The sequence below is a fragment of the Pyxicephalus adspersus genome, chromosome 3, assembly GCF_032062135.1.
Source record: "Pyxicephalus adspersus chromosome 3, UCB_Pads_2.0, whole genome shotgun sequence".
NCBI classification, from domain to species: domain Eukaryota; kingdom Metazoa; phylum Chordata; class Amphibia; order Anura; family Pyxicephalidae; genus Pyxicephalus; species Pyxicephalus adspersus.
Genome location: NC_092860.1, coordinates 143,335,052 through 143,355,666, shown reverse-complemented (window position 1 = coordinate 143,355,666; position 20,615 = coordinate 143,335,052). Strand labels below are relative to the sequence as shown.

Sequence of the window (20,615 nt, the reverse complement as noted above, 5' to 3'; positions counted from 1 at the left end):
GGTCTCTGACCATCTCCTGTACAATGTCTGAAGTCTCTGTCTCCTATAGTATGTCCGAGGTCTCTAATAGAATGATCAAAATATATAATAATAATATTATATTAATAAATATTAAAATATAATATTAATACATAATAAAAACATGTAATAATACATAATAAACAAATAATAATATCAATAATACATAATACAAATACATAATAATACATAACATAGCCAATAGTAATAAATGCTGCCAGTGACACTGCAGCAAAGTCTGAAAAATCTGAAATCAATTGCGGACAATTTTGATTGGCTGCCATGAACTGTGGCCCCGCCCCATACTGTCATAGAAACAGAGCAGAGCGGCCAAGGGCACGGGAAGCATGTGTATATCGCCTGGAAGTGGAATGTACCACTAGAAAGCCGGATAGAGGGGGGGGGAGAAGCGTATATGTATATCACAGTACGTATAAACTGCAGAGGTATTTTGTATTGATATAACAGAATACTCGATACCAGTGACACCGGGGAGACTGGGAGCTGAGCCAGGCTGAGGAGAGGGGAGGCGGTGAAGGAAGTACCCCCTATTCCGGCAGTGGATGCGTCGCAGGTCAGAACTGTCATGGCGCTGCCCTGTGTGAGGTTGGGGTCTGTGCGGCTCCGCTCTGGGGTTGTACTTAGGTAAGTCAGGGGGGCATGGAGACGATACAGACTGCTCAGACTGCTTCTAGTCAGTGTATGTGTGCGAGCAGAGAGCCGGCATCATAATTCCCCTTTACACACATCACTGGCAAGGTGTGAAGAGCACCTGTCACCAATCATGTTACAGCTGCCAAGCTCACTACCCATACACGTGTTCACAGAGCAGCCAATGACCTGAGCAAAGTGCTGCACCTGATAGGTAATCATACAGCAAACCCAATCACTTTACATAGGGGGTATGGGGAGATCACATTGAAGAAAACAACAGAAGGGGAAGATGTAAATATTTGCCAACTTATGCCAAGCCTAGGTATTTTTCATTGAGTGAAAGAAGAAGGAAAAACGGCTTTTTGGGGAAAATCATATATTAAGTTTACTTATTCATTTTATGTAGTCACATAATATATCTATGCATAAAAATATACAAAACAAAATGTTCATCAGGTTTCACTATATCGAAAAAGCTGAAAGTACTGTACAATCTAATTCTATATAGTATTTAAGAAACCTGATGAACATTTTGTTTTGTATATTTTTATGAGCTGATTACCAGGTGTTGCCCGGGTATTTATTTATTGCAATCCTATATTATACTATTATATTATAAGGTCCCATGGTTGAAATGTCTTCTTGCGTTTCCTAGTGATAATATACATACATACATACATCCAAATATAGCTCTGACATATAGCACAGCACTGTACAAAGATGACTGGTGCACTCATATGAGTCTCAGTCATATGTATGGCAAGTTTGGTTGAAATGTCTCCATGTGCTTTCGAGTGATGGTGGAACATGCATCCAATTTTTATATATATATATATATATATATATATATATATATGTAGATATATTATGTTGAAAATTCTGTGACTACATAACATGAATAAGTAAACAATAGTGTATGATTTTGCCAAAAAAGCCGTCTTTCCTTCTTCTTTTTATTTATTTATTTTTTTAATCTTCTTGTTATTGGGGAGATACTTCAAGAGACTGTGGAGCACATAACATGAGCCTGTGAGAGATCACTGTTAGGGCTCATTCACTCTCTATGTGTTATATATTGTGTAATATGGAAGGACTGCATAGATAACAATGTCTAATATTCACAATAATGCATTTTTTTACCGCACTTCTGTCCATTGCTGTGCACTGCCCCATTCACCACAATGAATGTACGTCATTTACTGTGCACTGCCCCATTCACCATAATGAATGGACATCAATGTCGGGCAGCCATGACATTAGTACCTTAGATTTCCCATCAACCTCTTTTCTTCTTTTCCTTCAAAATGAAAATGTCATCCAATACTGCACTCTGCAAGAATTAATTTAAAAGTTCAGGAAAAAGTACCTGGTGCAGGCTGTGATCTATGGGAGCTGCATAATAGGTGCCGATGTGCCCCTGGTTCACAGGTTGGGCACCTGGTTTGTACATATTGCTGGTGGTGATGACCAATGCTTCATATTTCATCAGGCGATGTGCCACATTACAGGGCAAGGGAACCTTCTCCATGATTCTCTTTCTCTATTCCTCACACCTTCTTCTCCATGTAAGTGTAAGAGGTCCATGATGGTCCCCTTAAATGCCTGGGGTGATGGGGTGCAGAGATGTGACAAGGGGGGCAGCAAATGAGCATTTTGATTGGCGTTTGCCAGACCTGCACATGCTACCAATGGGCATCATTGGCATAACAATTTAGTACAAACTTTTTTGCATGTCTTCAGTCACTTCTTGCTGTGCCAACCACTTGCTTCAAGCTGCTGGACCATCATTCTTTCCTTCAGCACTTGGCCAGGTTCAGAGCTTCAGTGGGATCAACACACGGCTGACCGAGACTGGCACCTTGATCACTCACAGCGATGTTTCCTAAAGAAGCAGCTTCTGCAGATTTGATAGCATTTGTTCTGTATGAGGGTGCCACGGGTAGAAGCTTCTTGTAGCGTCTCCCCTGAGGAATTAGTATGCTGGCATGAGGAAGCAGCAATCACAGTGCCAGTTTTGAACATTAGTGAGGTTCCATGACTTGATATACACATGATTAGGTAAGAGTTATAACACTCCTCAAATAAAGGTGGTGTTTTCTCAATAAAAAAAAAGAAGTTAGCAGTGGCAGCTTTTATTCAGTATTTATAAAGCGCCATCATATAACGCAGTGCTGTACAAAGTCCATAGTCAAGTTGCTAGCTGTTCCTCAAAGGAACTCACAATCTAATGTGTCTATTATATTCAAATGTCTTTAATACAGTCCAAGGGAAATTTTAACCTAAGTGCATGCTTTTGGAATGTGGGAGGAAATCTGAGTACCCGGAGGAAACCCCCACACACACACGGGGGGAAACCTGCAAACTCCATGCAGATCGTGCCCTGGGCGAACCTAACCACTGAGCCACCCAGCTTCTATTATAATGGGCTCTTCATTAGGTAGCCTTCAAAAACTAGGTAGTGGATGTCCATATTTGAATATTTGACCAAAATATCCAATGAAAGAACTTGCTACATACATGAAGGGTTGCAATGGTTGGATTTGTATACTGTTCCCTGAGTTTTAAGACTTTGTATGGGGTTCACTTTGAAGAAACCTTCTTCTGCAAAGGTCCCGTAGAACTGTTGGGTTCCTTTAGAGGATGCTAAGAGTTCCTTGCTCAGTGACCAGTTTCCAGCTCTATTAGAAGTATCCACTGCAATGAATACCCTGATTTGTTTAGCTATTTGTTAGGGGGGAATTACCTACGTTAGGATCATTTTCTCATTGTAGCCTTTCTCTCATTGACTTGCCTACCAACCACAATTGTAAAGGAGCAATTTCACTGACCACCAATGTAACAGGCATTTTATGCGGCCAGTATAGTAAATAGACATTTCTCCATCGTTGAGCCTGATTTAATAAAAATCCCTAAGGATGGAGAAGATACACTTTCATTAGTGAAGCTGGGTGATCCAGCAAACCTGGAATAGACTTCTTAAAAGTTATTTGCTATTTGTTAGCAAATGTTTTCAATCCTGGACCAGATCTATTCAAGGTTTGCTGGATCGCCCAGCTTCACTGATGTAAATGTATCCTCTCCAGCCTTAGAGAGCTTTAATAAATCAGGGCCATTGTGAGAAAATGGTACAATTTCTACCATCTGTTTTTATTCTTTGTTTCAGGTGTTTAGTATCGGGCTATGAGAAATGTGTTGCAAGTGAAGGGGTAGAATAATAAACAGCTTTTTCTTTATTTTATTTTTCTTTGTTGTCCTTAGGTCTCTATGTAGAAGCAGTAGCCTCCAAGCAGCTGCAGGTATGTGTCTATTTTCTCTTTTTTTCATGCTGCCAAAAATCTTATTTTTTCCTAGTGTGTCTCTGGTTTGCCTAATGGAGCCAATCACATTGCTGGAGTAGTAGTTAGGAATTAAGTGCTTGAAGAATCTGACTCTATATTATAATGTGTAGTCTCTGTGCATCGGGAATAGTTGGATGTGCTCCTTGCTTGGATTTCTCTAAACAGAAATGTTTGCATGCCATGCTTTAAGTACCCCATTCTTATCTTGGGGATAACTGTCACACATGAGTGCTACAGAACATAAAACTGTTCAATGAAATATCATTCATCACCTACCTGTTTGTGTGTTTGGTATATGATGGCTTTTTGTGTGTCTTGTAATGGGACTAAAAACTGGTGGTAGAATGGTTGCCTGACTTATTAGCTCTGACAGGGAAAGAATACAAGTAAAAACTAGCATTGCAATGACTGTTATATAGTTGCTTAAACAGAATATGTTTGTTTTTTTTCCACTCCTTTTTTATTTTTGTCCTTGTGAGTAAAGAAAGCTCCAGTATATTCTAATCTTGTTTTGCTCTTTTTGGCAGCTCCAGAAGAAGTAGACATTCCAAAGAAGAAGACCTGGTCAGTGATATAGAGAGTGTTGTTTGTCAGCATTACTTGTATGGTTACTACAAGTTGTATATGTGTGTGTGTGTGTGTTATGTAAAGGGGACCAGGTGTAATTAGTATCAGCAGCAGAAAAGCATACATGAGACAAGAACACCAGGGAACAGTCCTATCAAGTCTTTAGCATAAAACAAACAAAACATGTTTGTCCGAAACAATAACTAGGCTCAGACAGGGAATAATAGCCTGTTCTCTAATAGGTCACAAAAAAACAAATGGCACTTGTACCTTTTTAGTGAGTCGTCCTTTTCACATAGCAGCAGGTTATCACAGAAGAGAGAGCCCTGAGCATCATTCATCTCCTTTATAAAGACCTGTACAATGCTGAGATTAATATTAACATGTGGCTACCAAGTAAGATATGAACCTATGAATAAGATTTTTTACCCACCCAAATCACAAGAAAACTTCTAGACTCCAGGACTCGGACCAGAACATGCTAAGGACCCTGGAACCACTTGTCCTTTCAAAGTACAGCGTTGTGTTATATGTTGGCACTATATAAATATTGTAAAATTATGATGATACGTAGATAAAACAAACACACCCTCCACAGACTTGTCAGTACGTACATTACAAATGTACATGTGTTCAAAAGCTGGCCATGCCTTATTGAAATATTGGTACTTTTCCCTGTAAAAATCCAATTCATGGCCGTGGTACTTGCAACTCTATTAATATTTTATTATTGTTATTAATATGAATAAACAGGATTTATATAGCGGCAACATATTACACAGGGCTCTTTGCAATGATCTCAATTAAATGATTTAAAACAAAATCTACTGCATGACCTTCTTGACCTTTTTAACATGTGTGAACCCTTGAAATAACGCTCTTCAGGGATTCCCTTCTATATTTACTATATTCACAGCTTACACTATATAAGCATGATGGTCAATGAGGACAATGTCACCCTTACAGATAGCCAAAAAGATCATTGGTGTCACCTAAACTGAGAGCCACAAATTGCTCATTGTTAAGGAACCCTTAGCAGCCTCTGGAAGAACCCTGGTTAGTAAAAACTGATCTACCGTGTAAATTGAGAAAGGAAACAGTCCCAGAACATCCAAATAAAAGAGTATGTATGTGTATTATGGAGTAATATTCACAGTGCCCATGCTTTCACCACCTTAAAACCCATTGAATATCAAATAGGCTCAGTGTTCCCCTCCATCTTTTTCCCCGGGTGCACCACCCGGCACTTTTCAGTAATCACCCAGCTGTTTTTGGGTGGCTACTGAAAATTTGGGTCCTATTACAGGGGCAGCCACCCGCCTACAACTTTATCCCACCCATCTGAGGCAAATACAGAGGCTGATGCTACAATGAATGTATCAGAAGGATCATTTTAAAGTCAGTTGTAATCACAATCTCAATATCGGTCGTTAGGAGAAGATGGCATAGTGCATGCCTGGCATGAGCAGTAATATTCAATTGGTTTGTGCTCTTTATTAAATTTTTTTTTTAATGTTTGGTTGTGATTTTAGTGGCAATGTATTTTTACACACTTATTTTTTTTCTCTCTAACTTTTCAGGGATAAAACAGCTGTTTTGCAGGCACTAGCCTACACAGTGAACCATGTAAGTTTGCTTTTTATTATTTATAATTTTATTATTTATGTGTTTTAGTTATTTTGTGTTTTTTAATGTCATTCTTTCTGCTTCTTATATAGGACCCAACATCATCCAGCTACATCTTTCAAGATGATCCTTATCTCACGCCAAAATCCTCTGCCGATTATGTGAGAAATAAGCCTAATATTTAATGTACAGCACTGTGTAATATGTTGGCACTATATAAATCCTGTTTAATAATATTATTTGTGTTTCTTTGCCTGCCCTCCATTATTTTACCTTCAGCACTGACAAATGCTTAGGTCTGTGTGTAAGGTAATATCACAGCTACAGTGCATGTCTGGTAACTTAGAGCCTGCAAGTCTTTATGTTCAGTTATCATGGGAATGATGTTAAAAAAAAAAAAAAAAAAATCTTTTTTCTGCCATGGATATATATTATCAATACCTAATTGCTGGCCCTCTGTTTTTTATACATGGCTGTATGTTTTGTATCATGACAGTGTAAATGTGTGTGAATATGAATTCCTTTTATCCTGCAGAACTCTGGTGAGTAACTTTTAGCACAGGTGTTCCTGTACTGATTGAGCCCAGAATTGCTCTTCATAAAGCACTTCCATGATAAAGATTATTATTATTAGTATAATCAATGTGCTAAGAGCTGGATAGATATGGGAATATGGGCTCTATGTGCTCAATCTCTTCTTGCAGCATACAGGGAAGTCCTGTCATTAGACCGCTAAAGCTTGTACAGTCAACTGAAATTTTATATTCTCACTGACTGCTTTCCATTTATTTAGTTTTTTTTTTTTTTATCATTTTTTGTTGATTACATTTAGAACCAATAGATCAATTTGATAAAATGGACTGTCTGATCGAATGGGTAAATTGACCCCATGTATGAGCAACCAGATGGGAGTGGCTGTGCTTGAAGTGTGCCAGGAGCAAGATCATACCCATGATATTATGATAAATGACCTCCTAGAGTAGCTTTCCTTATACCATTTTTAATGTGGGAGTGAAATAACTTTTAGGTCTTCAGGGAACCCCTGCTCTAATGAATTCACAGCTCACAGTACATTAGTGTGGTGGTCAGTGGGAATAATGCCTCCTAAATTGTTGGATGTCACCCTTACAGATAGCAAAAAAAAAATACACTGGTGTCACTTAAACTGACCTGAAAGACACACATTGCTCAAGGAACCCCTTTCAATGTCTGGAAGAGGCATGGTTGAGAAACATTGCTTAGAGGTTCAGGTTTTAGAATGAATTCTACGTGATAATTCTAGTGAACTGCAGCCAAGGGTTTTAGTATAGGTTTGTTAGATACCATTTTGTGTGTTTTTTTTTTGTTTTTGTTTTTTTAATATTTTACAAGACTCAGTCTAAAATTTTTTTCCCCAACCAGATTGTATTTTCCAAGTCTAAGGAGTCAGGAAGAAATGCTGCACAGTATGTGGTCAACATGTATCCCAACCTGTTTGAGAAAATGATACCTGAGCCTCACATTCCAGTATGTAAACAGTTTATTTTATTAGAGCTAAACTGCAGGCAAATGTCTAAATGCAATACATAAATGTTGACATTGAAGAATGTGTAATTCTATGTAGCCACTGATTCACAAGTTAGTAAAACATAACACAAACAGGTCCACCACCTCTTTATTAATAAAGCAACCCCTGGTGCACCCCCAGTTTCCTGGTTGGACAATAATGGAGAAGCAGCACACTGATGAGATCATTCTTTTGTTAGCTCCGTATGCTCATCCTATCGGCATTCCCACTGCTTTTTTGCAGCTACTGCAGCAAAGCCTTATTGGCCCCAAGGACTAGTCCTCTTTTCTGCTATACAGTACATTACAAAAGGCCGATATAAGACCTGTTTTAGATACTTATATTATCAGCATTTCATTTTTATATATTGTAGCTGCCTTGGTTTCTGCCTAGAATTTGGCTTTTAAATTCTAAACAATAACGCAAACATAATACATATTGCAGCTTACCATTTCATAGATTTTTTTTTTTTTTTTATTTTCACCTGATCTTTCCAGTAATGTTTTTGCTATCCTAGCATGACAATGCTCTCTTACTGCACTATGGGACTGATTTATGAAAGCTCTCCAAGGCTGGAGAGAATACACTTTCATCAGTGAAGCTGGATGGTCCAGCAAACTTGGTATGGATCTGGTCCAGGATTCAAAACATTTGCTAGCAAATAGCAAATGACTTTAAAGAAATCCATTCCAGGTTTGCTGGATCACTCAGCTTCACTGGTGAAAGTGTATCTTCTCCAGCCTTGGAGAGCATTCATAAATCAGGCCCTTTATCTCAAGAGGAGTGTGTTATTTCATCCTTAAAGTCTCATCTCCAAGAAATAAGGGGTGATTTCGTTCACGTAGCAACCTAAAACAATAAATATAATTAGTGCTGCACAAGCAGAATGCACAAGAAACTTTTGCAAAGCAAAAATAAAAAAAATGTGTTTTAATAGTCTTTTTGAACATACCAAATAAGAAAAAAGATAAGTTTTGTTGCAACGGATTACATACTTTACCTAATGGTGGTTATAAAAACATTTGGCTTTAGGGCAATTTAAAATGAAAATTTAAAACTGAAACATTTCTTTCTCCTGTCGTGATTTGTTGCTGTTACCCTCTTTCTTTTTCCTGGTGTCTATTGTCACATCCGGGATAGAATTTTTTAGTTGTGACTATTAGAGCAATAGAAGGACCGCTTACAGTACCCAAAAGAAGAACCTATCTTCTTCAGGCCCAGGGCTTCAGCCTTCTTGGTTGGCCAGGCTGAAATGACATAACTCATACACATGAGCACTGGAGTTAATTTATCCCTGGCACCTGCAAATTCTGAGATTGTATCTAAAAACACTGGGTTTAGATATACTTCAAGATCTGTGGAATACATTATATTATGCACTGTTTGCTTGTGGTAACACTTAAGGGTAGCTGAAGCAGGCAGTAGAGGGATTCCTAGGCATCTCCTAGTAAATGGCACCTCGCCAGTCATTCATGTCATCCATGTGGACTACATTCTATGTAAACTAGCCCTAAGAAAATACACACACACATGGAAAATACCATTCATGGGAATTGAAGCTAGACTTTGGGGATGGGAAATAGAACTAAAGCTGTGCCACCGGCAGAATTTCTCTGATAAGATTTATATTTCAAGTGCCTGATGCCAGAGAATACCAAGCCACAGATTGAAGGAATCAGTGAGGAAGCCTTGATTGAACGCATTCAACTCAGAAAGCTCAAGGACTCTGTGAACTTGTATGATCAACTTCTTCAAGCAGGTATGTAATTCAGTAAAACATTAATTTATCTTCTATTATTTGTAAAGGACAAATTACTCACACAGTGCAGTACAATAAATAGGTATAAGAACTATTTTTGTCATTTGTAGATGGAACTGTATTGGTTGTCTGAATAGTCAGTGTTTGCTGTGCAGGCTTCCCGCTACTAATTTATTGTCATAAAGGAGCTGCAGCTGTCTTAAAATTAGATACTATCACATAAGAGCTCAATGTTTTCACCCCTTTGTAAGCTCCAACAGGGAGTATACACTTCTTAATAGGACAGGAGCTCAGAGGGGGAGTATGATTGGGCCAGGGGTTGATCTTTTAAGGTAGTGGGTCACTTTGTAACTTTGACATTTATAGTTTAAAGTGGATGTCCAAGCTAAACTTTGATGGGCTTCCTCATTCATTTGGAATGTTTAATAGGCAGTATAGGGGTGAATAAGTGTTGTCGCTACCAGAAAACGTTGGAGCTTTGTCCACTGAGATTTTTTTCAATCTGTTTTGTCCATGACTGCTAATTGGCATTCTCCAATGCACCACAAGACCGTTATGGGGTTGGTGTTTGCAACAGCAGCAGTTTTTGCACCAGATATTGACTTTTTAAAGGTCCCGAATGCCATATTTAAACTACAGAATGAAAAGCTAAAATTACTCTTTTTGTTTTGTAGGAACTCCACCATCTCTACAGACAACAAATAGACTTTTAGATCTTCTGTGCTTCTATGGTGATAAAGAACCTGCAACAGAGAGCCAGACAAATCAGGAACAAGAGAGCGAAAATGTGAGTCATTGTTATTTTGGACAATTTTTCAAATGGGGATAAAGCAGAAATGTAAAACATTTTATTTAGGTACAAGTCACCTTGAACTGTTTGTGCAGGCTGGTATTTTTAATATTTGCCTTGCTGTTGCCATTTGTCAATTTGCCCTGTGTATACTTCTTTGAACATCTGACCAGTTTAAACTGAACTATGAGCAAATGGCTGAATACACAATTAAAATTAATCCCTTTATTCCTTCCCCTTTCTTTCATGTGTCTATAAACTCACTGTATATACTGTAGGCATGTAAACACTGTATGTATGTAAGCAGTTTGCCTAAAAAAGAATTTTGATTTCTATCCCTTCAGTCCTGTGATTTTTCACAGCGATGCCACACAGGTAAACAGGTAATCTCCCCTCCCCAGCATATGGGTGAACAATGAATAGAGAGGCAGCATACTGATGAGCTCTGTCACTCTCTATCACTCGCTATATAAATACTGTTTATTATTATTAATATTCTTTATTCAGTATGATTCTTATATTGCTGCTAATCTGCTGATACTAAGTCAGATTGTTACATATCTTGCATTTTAACCTCCCTAGCAGTTCATTTCTCTCCGGTTTTATATGTCTAAAATCGGTACATTGTTTTTCATGAAAATTTATTTTACAGTATAATATAATAGTATGAGTATAATAAAGTTTGAAACACAAAATCATTTAAAATAAATAAATTGAATAAATTAAAAAATCTTTATATTAAAAAAAAAAAAAATACATATTATACTTATACTATTATATTATACTGTAAAATAAATGTTCTTTAAAACAATGTACTGCTTTTACACATAAAAATCCAATGTATTGCATTCAATACAGTTATTTTGTATTGAATGCAATACAATGGATTTTGAATTTCCCGCCCCGCCCGGCTGGGACGTACACACGCACCAACGTCACCGGGAACTCCCCCGGTGACTCATCTGAGCAGAAGCAGGAAGAAGAAAGAAGATAGAAGACAGAGATCGCGGCGCTGGGCGGCGCAGAACCCCGGCGGATCAGGTAAGCGCTCTATTTACTAACCTTCCCTAGGTGTTTCAACCCCGAGAGTGGCTCGGGGTTACCACTTGTAGCAACTTTTTTCTACCCCGAGTCACTCTCGGGGTTACCTCTAGGGAGGTTAAAAATACTTTTACAATGTTTTATTGAATACAAAGTTGCATTTATTTGTCCCCTGTACCTGCATAAAGTACGGAAGGAAATAAATGGAAAGCTCCATAAACACCTGAAAGCGGTTCTAAACTTTACACGCCCATAAAGTTTACTAAAAATAGAATGTACCCAGAAACTGTAATCAGATCTGTCTTTATTCTCTGCATTGATTACTAATAATCCTTAAATGCATACATTTATATTTCAGGAAATAAATCGGAAGACTCCAGATTTGCAGAATTTGCCAGAAGTGAAGCGTTGGAGGTAACACACTGTTTATGGAGAAGTTGTATTCCGTTATAAAACAATAGTTGGAAAATAAAAAAACTTGTGTGATAGGGAAAGCAAAAATAAATATTGTGTTTTAGCTCCAGCTGTAAATCCAAAAAAACACAATGTAGTGCATTAAAAATTGCACATCAACCCAGTGCATGAAAAATAAACTCACATCAGCTGCAATTAGCATGTGATAAAAGCAGCAGAAATGTGTATATCTAGCTTTATACATATATGAAATATTTGATTTTTTTTTATTTTTGTCAGACAAATAATTTAATTTTTTTTTCAAGCCAAGTCGTGAGATTTACTCACCTGTGCCACACGGTCATCCTGGTGCCTGCCTTTTTTCTGCTGCAATTAACCTAACACCATAGTCACTTGACAAACCCCCAGCCTGTGTTGGGGAAAGTGAAGGAGAAAGAAGGAAAAACGGCCCTCTGGTCGCCATTCTGCTTACCTCACTTTCTCTTTCTGTCCGTTTCTTGTGTGCAGCAGAGCCCGATTGTTACTTGGTACTCCACATCATATTCCTAGCATGAGCTGTACTCCATGTGCAAATGGCTGATACCAAGTCAAACTTCGGTACTTACACTTGTTGTATTAAATAATTTTTAATGAGTGCATAACTGCTTGAAATGGCGATTTTGGAGATCAGCCATTTTTAGTTGGGATCAACACTAAACTATCTAGTATTGTCAATGATTGATGGCAAACAATGTATAGAATGCAGGCTTCTTTTCAAAATACTGGCAAAAATCCTTGTGGAGCACCTTTGAACAGTATGTGTAGAAATGAAAACGCAGACTCTGATAAATGGTTTCTCATTCTTACATTTTTTTTACAGCTTTCTTGTAGTACCTCCTTCATAGTTTTAGATCATTGTAAATCTTTTTATATTATAAAATAGTGGTGGAGTGCTGCTGTACACTAAGCGATGGTCTTTTTTATGACTGCTTGAAACTCCTGTGTGTTTGTGTATCCTGTATTTTTTTCTTTCTTATTTTTGTTTCAGAGATAACAACAATGCTGAGAGAATCTTCAATCTAATGCCAGAAAAAGATGAACATTCTTATCGAACCATGATTCGTGGAATGGTGAAGGTATCGCCTATTTATTACAGCACTAGCTGATGGCCAGAATGAGATATCCATATTAGAGGGATATTAGAACTAATCATTTAAAATTTAGTTTGATTGCTTTGATTAGTTAAGTTTTGATTGCTTGCCTACAATCTTTGTTTTTTAATCTTGAGTATGCAAATACAGTATATACAAGTATGATCACTGTATTGTCATCTTTTCAGCATGGAGCTGCTACCAAGGCGTTTGACATGTACACAGACCTTCTCAATAACAGGCTAACTGGTGAGTTTGAACAGCATTTAGGGAACACACAAATATATAATTAGCAGCCATTGCGTATCTTTGTTCTTAGAAATATTGTTTATAAATATAAAGCTTTAAGGTAGATTCACGCAGACAGTCCAGTCCAGGCAGATATATTAAAGTTAAACACTTCTGGTGAGCGGAGACTGGACAGTAATGCTTGTTATGCATTGGACAACATGAATCTGAAAAAAGTAGCTTGAAGGCCAAAGTGCTCAGAGTGATGTTGCTTTTTTGTCCAGCCTAAAAACCTTTGATTTTGTCACATACAATACTAGAAGGTCCAGGACTTGATTCTTACATGGCTCAGTCGATATATTCGAGTTTTTTTCAATTACATTTATATTAGCTTACAATACAATACCAATATTGGTAGGGTGTTTGCTTTACTCCTACAAGCTTGGCACTTTTTAAGATTTTGAAAGACACTGTAAAAGCGATTTTAAAGGATAAAGTACAAATTGACATATTTTGTCTTTCTACATTCATCAGTAAACTCTGAAAAGCACTATAGTAGCAGTTGTCCAGTTCTGTGGTTGCCTTCCAGACAATAAAATTATTAATATTACTACACTGTATTTATATAGCACTCACATTACCATTACCACCAATATTACATTACACAGCGCTGTATAAAGTCCATAGTCTTGTCACTAACTGTCCCTCAAAGGGTCTCCCAATCTAATGTCCCTACCATAGTCATGTCATTACCACAGTCTAAGGTTAATTGGCTTCTCCCCTAAAATTGACCTAACTGCATGTTTTTGGAATGTGGGAGGAAACCAGAATACCCGGAAGAAACCCACGCAGACACAGGGAGAACCTGCAAACTCCATGCAGACAGTGTCCTGGACAAGATTCAAACCTGGAACCTAGCACTGCAAAGGCCAAAGTGCTAACCACTGAGCCGTTGTGTTGCCCATGCATATTAAATTGTTACCCTAAACTGCTGAAATCTTTACACTAATATTTAAATGTGACCAACTTTCATGTTGGCTGTATTTTTCCTTTAGACATAATAAGTGAGATCCTTGTTGTTGTATTGGAAACATTTGTATAGACGATGATCGTTTTCTCTTCACAGGAGACGTATACACTTTCAATGCTCTCATCACAGCAGCTCCAAGGGTGAAAAGTGAGAGCAAAGAGAAGTGGGCTTTGATTGTGGTAAGTCGCCTTGTGTCTTGCTAGTAATCCTGGTCTTATTGTATTGGTAGATTTGTAGCGGTTATGAAGGGTAGTCGGCCCGGGTAATGGTGGAACACTTTCTTTGCTAACAACCCTATGCAGAAAGCCTGACAAAAAAAAAATTAAGGGGTAAGAATGCCAAGAGTTGCTGGGAGTAAGCCAGGATTGCCGGCTATTTTGCCAACCAAAGCTGCAACTGCATATGCACAGCTCAGCTTTTTGCAGCTACCCGGAGCGATTAGGCAGGTAAACGGGATTAATGCAGGGGCATGGATTTTTAACAGTGGAACTTTAGTAGGTAACTTTAGTAAGTAACTCCTGCAGGTAGGTTATCAGGTTGGTCTCTGCATCTTTAAAGACTGAAGAAGAGGTGTTTGTATATATTATATATAATATGGAAAAGAGGTATGTATGTGTGAAAGGGGGTTGCTGAGTTTGGGTTCTTACTGGAGAGTAGTAGTAGTTCACCAAAGGCCCTTATATTGTACCTGGAATTAATCTATAATGTATGACTGTGGCAAGTTAATACAAGGACAATACAAGGAGCAGAGTTTTTCGTTCCCTGCGAACAGCATTCAGTCATACTATTTTTTTTTTCTGTAGGACCTGCTCAATCAAATGATTCACCAAAAGGTTAAGCCAAACTTGCTTACCTTCAATGCCATCCTGAGCAGCTTAAGAAAGACTGGCCTAAAAGGAATTGCACTGCAAACACTCAATGAGATGAAAGCCCTGAATATAGGTGAGACCATGTTTTACTAAAGGGAAATCGTACTGACAATTTCAATACATAATCTGCTGGGGCCTGCATTCATTGCTGCATGTCTTCTCAACACTGCAGCTAGTCAGTGCATTGTAAAAGATATACGCTTCAGACTGACATGTTTTTAAAATTCTGCATCATTAGCACTTTTTTCATGCAAACAGTTTAAAAATTAAAAAAAAAAAAAATTAAATTTAGGTAACATATTAGCAAAAAATTATTTGGATAACGTGTAATAGGTTCAGAATCTGTCAGGTTTTTACTTTTATCCTGAGAGTCTGTTAAAGAGTTTTCTCCTTACTTCCTGCCCTATTATCAATGATTCCATCAGATAGGAAGTAGGGGAAAAAATATTCAAAAGGGACACAGACAGAAATACAAATCTCACAAGGGTTCCAGTGCTTCTTTAAAAATGCATTTTTATTTTTGTCTTTGGAAAGATCCCCTCCCTTTCTGTACTACCTATGTCTGCAGGACAGGAATAAAAAAATAAAATAGTTTTGGTTGAAGTGCATTTTAAAGTTGAATTACAGGTAACCGGTTTGAATATTCTGCTAGTTCCTTTTTTTTTCTACTTGTTGGAGAATTGATGATGCTGTTTAATGAGGAATCTGAATGCAGAGAGGGTACATAGGTTAAAATATCTGAACCAGAGATCTAAATTGCCTATTTAGGAACCACATTTGTCTACCTCTGCAGTCTGAGAAATGTAGGTTTAGCACATGATTAAGTGAGTGCTTATTTTACAATTCTGATGGGTTAAACTCCAGTCAGCTCCATGTTCAAGTGGGCTGAGTTTATCTGCTTATTCTCATCCTTAGCAGACCACAAAATAATTAGTAGAGATTTTTTTGTTTTTCAGCCCATCTATAGATGAATTTTTGAGTGGATGTGACTTCTGATATCACATTTTCTTTTCTAGAGCCAAGTCTTGCAACATTCAACCATTTGCTAGCATTATTTTATAAACCAGGTGAGTACTTGCATTGTTTTCTTCTGTCCTAAAAACCAAATGTGTTAGTAATATAGCAACATCATTAATCTTGCAATAGTGTAACATCAATAGAAAAGAAAACAATGTGACTTCTGATCTTTTTTAACCACCTGTACACTGCTAACTGACCAAATTCTTTTTTACATTTCTGTTATGGATCTTGTGTATATTACAGGAACGTTGTCATTACATAATATAACAAAATAAAACAGTCTGTGTCCTCCCCAGCCCCTCTTAGCTGGGCGCACTTTTCAGTATCCACCCAGCTGTTTTTGTTTGGGGCACTGGTCAAGTGGACATGATACAAAAACAGTGGTAAAAAAACAGAATTTTAGGGTTTACTGGAAGCCTATGGCAACAAAATCTTGGAAAACTCAGTTTGTCAATTTGTGTTGTCCTGCCCACTTGGCCCACCCACCCAGTTTAAAAAAGTTTAAGGAGAACACCAAAGATTATTGATTATGATTATTGTCTTGCCTTTTTTTCTTTATATGTTCTTGCTGCTTATATATAATATTCACACACATACAAATTGTGTGTGTATAAATATTCTGATTGGGAAGTTTGCTCTTAAGATGAATGAGTACTTAAAATAATTGCTGTAATGCTGTAAATAAATGTAGAATCTTTCTCAGGCTATTCATCGAACCAAGCTGAAGTTCTTGAACAAATTCTTCATGTTATTCAAGGAAAGAGCTTCACAGCCCAGGATCCAGATGATGGTAACTATGTGGAGAATTTAAAGTGTATTAAAAAAAAAAAAGACTAAAATAGATACAGATAATAATTTATTACAGCTTACCAGTCCCTTGATGTGGTTGCTTTAAAACCCATTTTTACTCTTCTGAATCAGTCCTCAGGTAATCACTTACCCAATTCTCTCTGTTTATTTCCAACGAGGCCATTCTTTACATTTCCACATTACTGCTTGCATAACTGGACACTGTTGGTAGACCTTTGAAATGGAGAAATTATTTTTCCAAAAAAGTGAATTTTAAAACGTAAAATTGTGAATTGAGCTCTATTTTTCCAAGGTAAAGCAACCCTATAATATTGATAGCCACTTGTAACGTCAAACATTTGGGGAACATATAAGCTTTTTGATATCTGGCTGATGGCCAAAATAAATATTTTTTTAACTAACTTTTAATTTTTGTGTTTCAGTGAAATTCTTTGCAGAGGCAATAAGAGTGGTAAGTATAACTGTGAACACATAATGGCTAACTTTCTGTTAGAGTACCTGAAATTTGAAAGCTATGACGAGGAAAAAAAATAAATAAAAGAGGCTAGGACAAGGTCTAGTCACCAGTTGTGCCTGTGTTTACCATTTAGTTGATCTCTTCCTCATTGCTAGCTTACCATTTATTGTTCTTCACTGTACCTCTGTGTGCAGGTGGCCATCTTACTAGAGGCAGGACTTTGCTTCCTCATATCAGATTTCCCCTCCAATGATTGATAGTCTGAAGCTTGATGGAAGAAGAGAGGCAGGAGAAGTTTAAAAAGCACAGATACACTGAATGGATGAGACAAAGCAATGCTTGTTAGCAGATCCCCAGGTACAGTTTCATCTCCAGCCAGAAAAACTGTGCGCAGCATAGTAGTGCCACTGCTAAATTAACCCAAAGCCATTCTGTAAGGCCACTTAGTGAATAATCCATGAATGAGGGGTCAGTTTTCCTAGTCCTAATTATGTACAAATAGTACTCTGCTCTTAGTGTAGATGTCTATTTATACCAATACATGCAAAGGAGAGAGAGTGGGACAGAGACACCAGCCTTGAAAATAAAATACCAACATTTATGAGCCTCTTTTATAACCATTTGTGGTTGTTTACTGAAACTCCAGTTGAAAAGGTGAAAACTGGCAGGTGAAAATTTTTGACCTCAGGAAGAGAATCTGAATCTCAATTTTTCCTTCTTCAGTGTCTGGAAACTAAGGATCTGGAATTGGCTTATAAATTGGATGCCCTGAAAAACGTTGCTGACAACTGGAAACTGCTTGGAAGCCGCACCTTGCAGACCTACTACTAGTGAGTTTCATATTCCTGTCAAATATACATTTATCACATTTCTATCTTCTGCCTGTCTTCCCACCATCGTTTTTGTAATAGGCAGGTAGCTTGGTATATCATTTGTTATAAAGAAACCCCCCCAAACCCATCTTTTCTTTTGTTATTTGGTGGTCTTTGAAATTTAAACCTGTATACAAAGCAGTCCCTATGGTGTCTGCAGTAGGGAATTCTGGAATTAGTCCTTAATAAATTTAGAAAGTCTAAGAGAATTGGGGCTGTTTACTTATAGAGAAGTCGGTCTCATTCACGGATGCCTAGGGTAGCATGAAATCTGGCTTCAAATGTATTCAACATGAATAAATAGACAATGTTTGGGAGCCATAACTTATAGAGGCTGCTGGGGCCTTGAGACACAAGGTTTCTCAGCTGGAAAGAATAACCGAAATCCGGGCTGTACAAGCAATCACTGGTACTAATCTCTTTTATTCTTTTCTGTTTGCAGTAGCAAATTCTTTTCTCTCATCTGCATGCTGGAAAACTTAGATGTGGTCCTGAAGTGGTACAGAGAGAACATACCTTCTGTAAGTCCTGGGGATGGTCAAGGGTAATTTGACAAGTTGTAGGCCTTGTGTGTCCTACATTAAAAACAAAATATATGTGACGACTTGGCATGTTATACACCTCCTGGCTGAATTTACCATCAGGCTGGGGCTTTATATCACATAGCAGATCTTTCTTTTGTGTAAATTGGACATTCTCAGTACAGTATTGTCATTGTCAATGAATGTTTACATGAAACAATGGTATTATTGCTTCAATATAGCTTCTCAATAATAAAAAATCAAATGCTGACCTTTTAAGTTATAATAAAGCCATAGAATAAATTATATAAAAAATGTGCCTATAGGGGGGTTTAAAAGGTGAAGTTAGGATGACCTTAAAAATTCACAATACTTACTTTTGTCTTTTCCTACAGAGGTATTTTCCACATGTAAAAAGCCTTGTGGATCTGCTGCAAGTGATAGAGATGGAGAACCGCATGGAGCTCATACCTCAGATCTGGAAAGGTAACCCAAATGTGCAATATTTCTGATGTTGTTACACTGCTGCCTTCTACTTGACATAGCTGAAATGTACACACATAACACCAACAAACAGCAAGCCCCCCACATTGAATATGAAAACATTAAAGCCACATCCCTATGTACTATATAGCAAAGTGAAGAACCAGAAAGCTCAAAAGAGGCGGGATTTTTTCAGGCAAGACAAAAGGAGTATACATAAATACGAAATGTATTTTATCTCAAAAAGTAAAAACATACATCACATTAAAAACATGTATCCTCCAAGCAAAGTGATGATACAATGTAAGTTCATTTGACCCTAAATGATTGTTATACAGCTTACATCCCCCTTAGGAATATCACCATGGAAACACTTTTCTTTTGGAGGTAGGTATTGTCATTTGACGCGTTTCGCTGGACTAAGACTGCTTCATCAGGAATAACAAAGGGTTTTCAAATTATACTTGTATCCAGAAAAGGTCAAATAAGGCTGCTGTATCGCATAAAGCACCACCACAAGTGGATAGGAGACTTACAACAAAGGATCCATGGAGTACAGGAGATATTGGGAGGATCCCAATTCCAATGGTAGATAATCAGCTACATGCGGTATATGAAGACATGGAGGTTCAGTTGTTTATCCTTTGAAGGGGAAAATTGCTTAGCAGTTGCATTTCTTTTTATGTATCTATGCATAGTTGGTTATAAAAAAAAAATTTCTTTACACACTATATGTACTACTACAAAGCTAATTGAATATGTTTCAGTGTTGCCACCTTGTACATTCATGGGGAAATTAACAGAATCTCTTTAAAAACAAGCTCCAGAGCAAGTTATTCCCAACTTTTCATTGCTTCCCTGTCTCTCCTGCTTTTTTCACACTAGTTGCAAAATATTTAGGTAGAGTGAGCATGTCACTGCCCCACTATAATGCAATACTGAGACCTTTTTAACCAAGCATCAGCAACATTATATTTTGTATTGGGCACATTTGCTGATAGCAAGGAGCAAGAAACACTGCATAGACAGTCCTTCCTTCATAAGGACCTGGAGGGAAACTGAGGAACTTTAATGGATTAATGGATTCAAAGATCTCCACGGTCCAATCACAAGCAAGAGTAGTCAATATTTTTTTTTTTTTTTTTTGGAAACGCTATATCGCTGCAATATTTTAAGCATGTTCATACCCTTCAAAAAACTCACTTTTATCACCATTCCCAGCAGACTCTGAGCTGTCAGTGACCCTTTATAGTGTTCTCTGTTCATTCATGTCAGCTACTTAATAGAACAGGCAACATTGCTTAGAGGGCCATGAGGGCCCCAGTGTATATAATGGAAATGTCTCCAGCTTGATGAAGAGACAATACATATGATCCATGAATTTATTGCTTTCTAGATGTCTACTTGATTGGTCATACAAACAAGGATAATTTGATCCAAGA

General features: G+C 37.6%; 1 protein-coding gene across 1 annotated transcript in view; it reads left to right on the top strand.

Moving 5' to 3' along the window:
- Nucleotides 1–466: 466 nt before the first annotated feature.
- PTCD3 (pentatricopeptide repeat domain 3) overlaps nt 467–20,615 on the top strand; it is a gene marked incomplete in the record, with an annotated part of 22,616 nt that continues 2,467 nt past the window's right edge. The window contains 20 exon segments of the mRNA XM_072406613.1: nt 467–663; nt 3,931–3,968; nt 4,538–4,574; nt 6,158–6,203; nt 6,296–6,364; nt 7,605–7,709; nt 9,385–9,508; nt 10,183–10,295; nt 11,698–11,753; nt 12,781–12,868; nt 13,072–13,132; nt 14,238–14,320; nt 14,945–15,083; nt 16,027–16,077; nt 16,734–16,820; nt 17,263–17,291; nt 18,021–18,127; nt 18,612–18,690; nt 19,086–19,176; nt 20,570–20,615. Coding sequence (XP_072262714.1) covers nt 605–663; nt 3,931–3,968; nt 4,538–4,574; nt 6,158–6,203; nt 6,296–6,364; nt 7,605–7,709; nt 9,385–9,508; nt 10,183–10,295; nt 11,698–11,753; nt 12,781–12,868; nt 13,072–13,132; nt 14,238–14,320; nt 14,945–15,083; nt 16,027–16,077; nt 16,734–16,820; nt 17,263–17,291; nt 18,021–18,127; nt 18,612–18,690; nt 19,086–19,176; nt 20,570–20,615 — 1,508 coding nt within the window.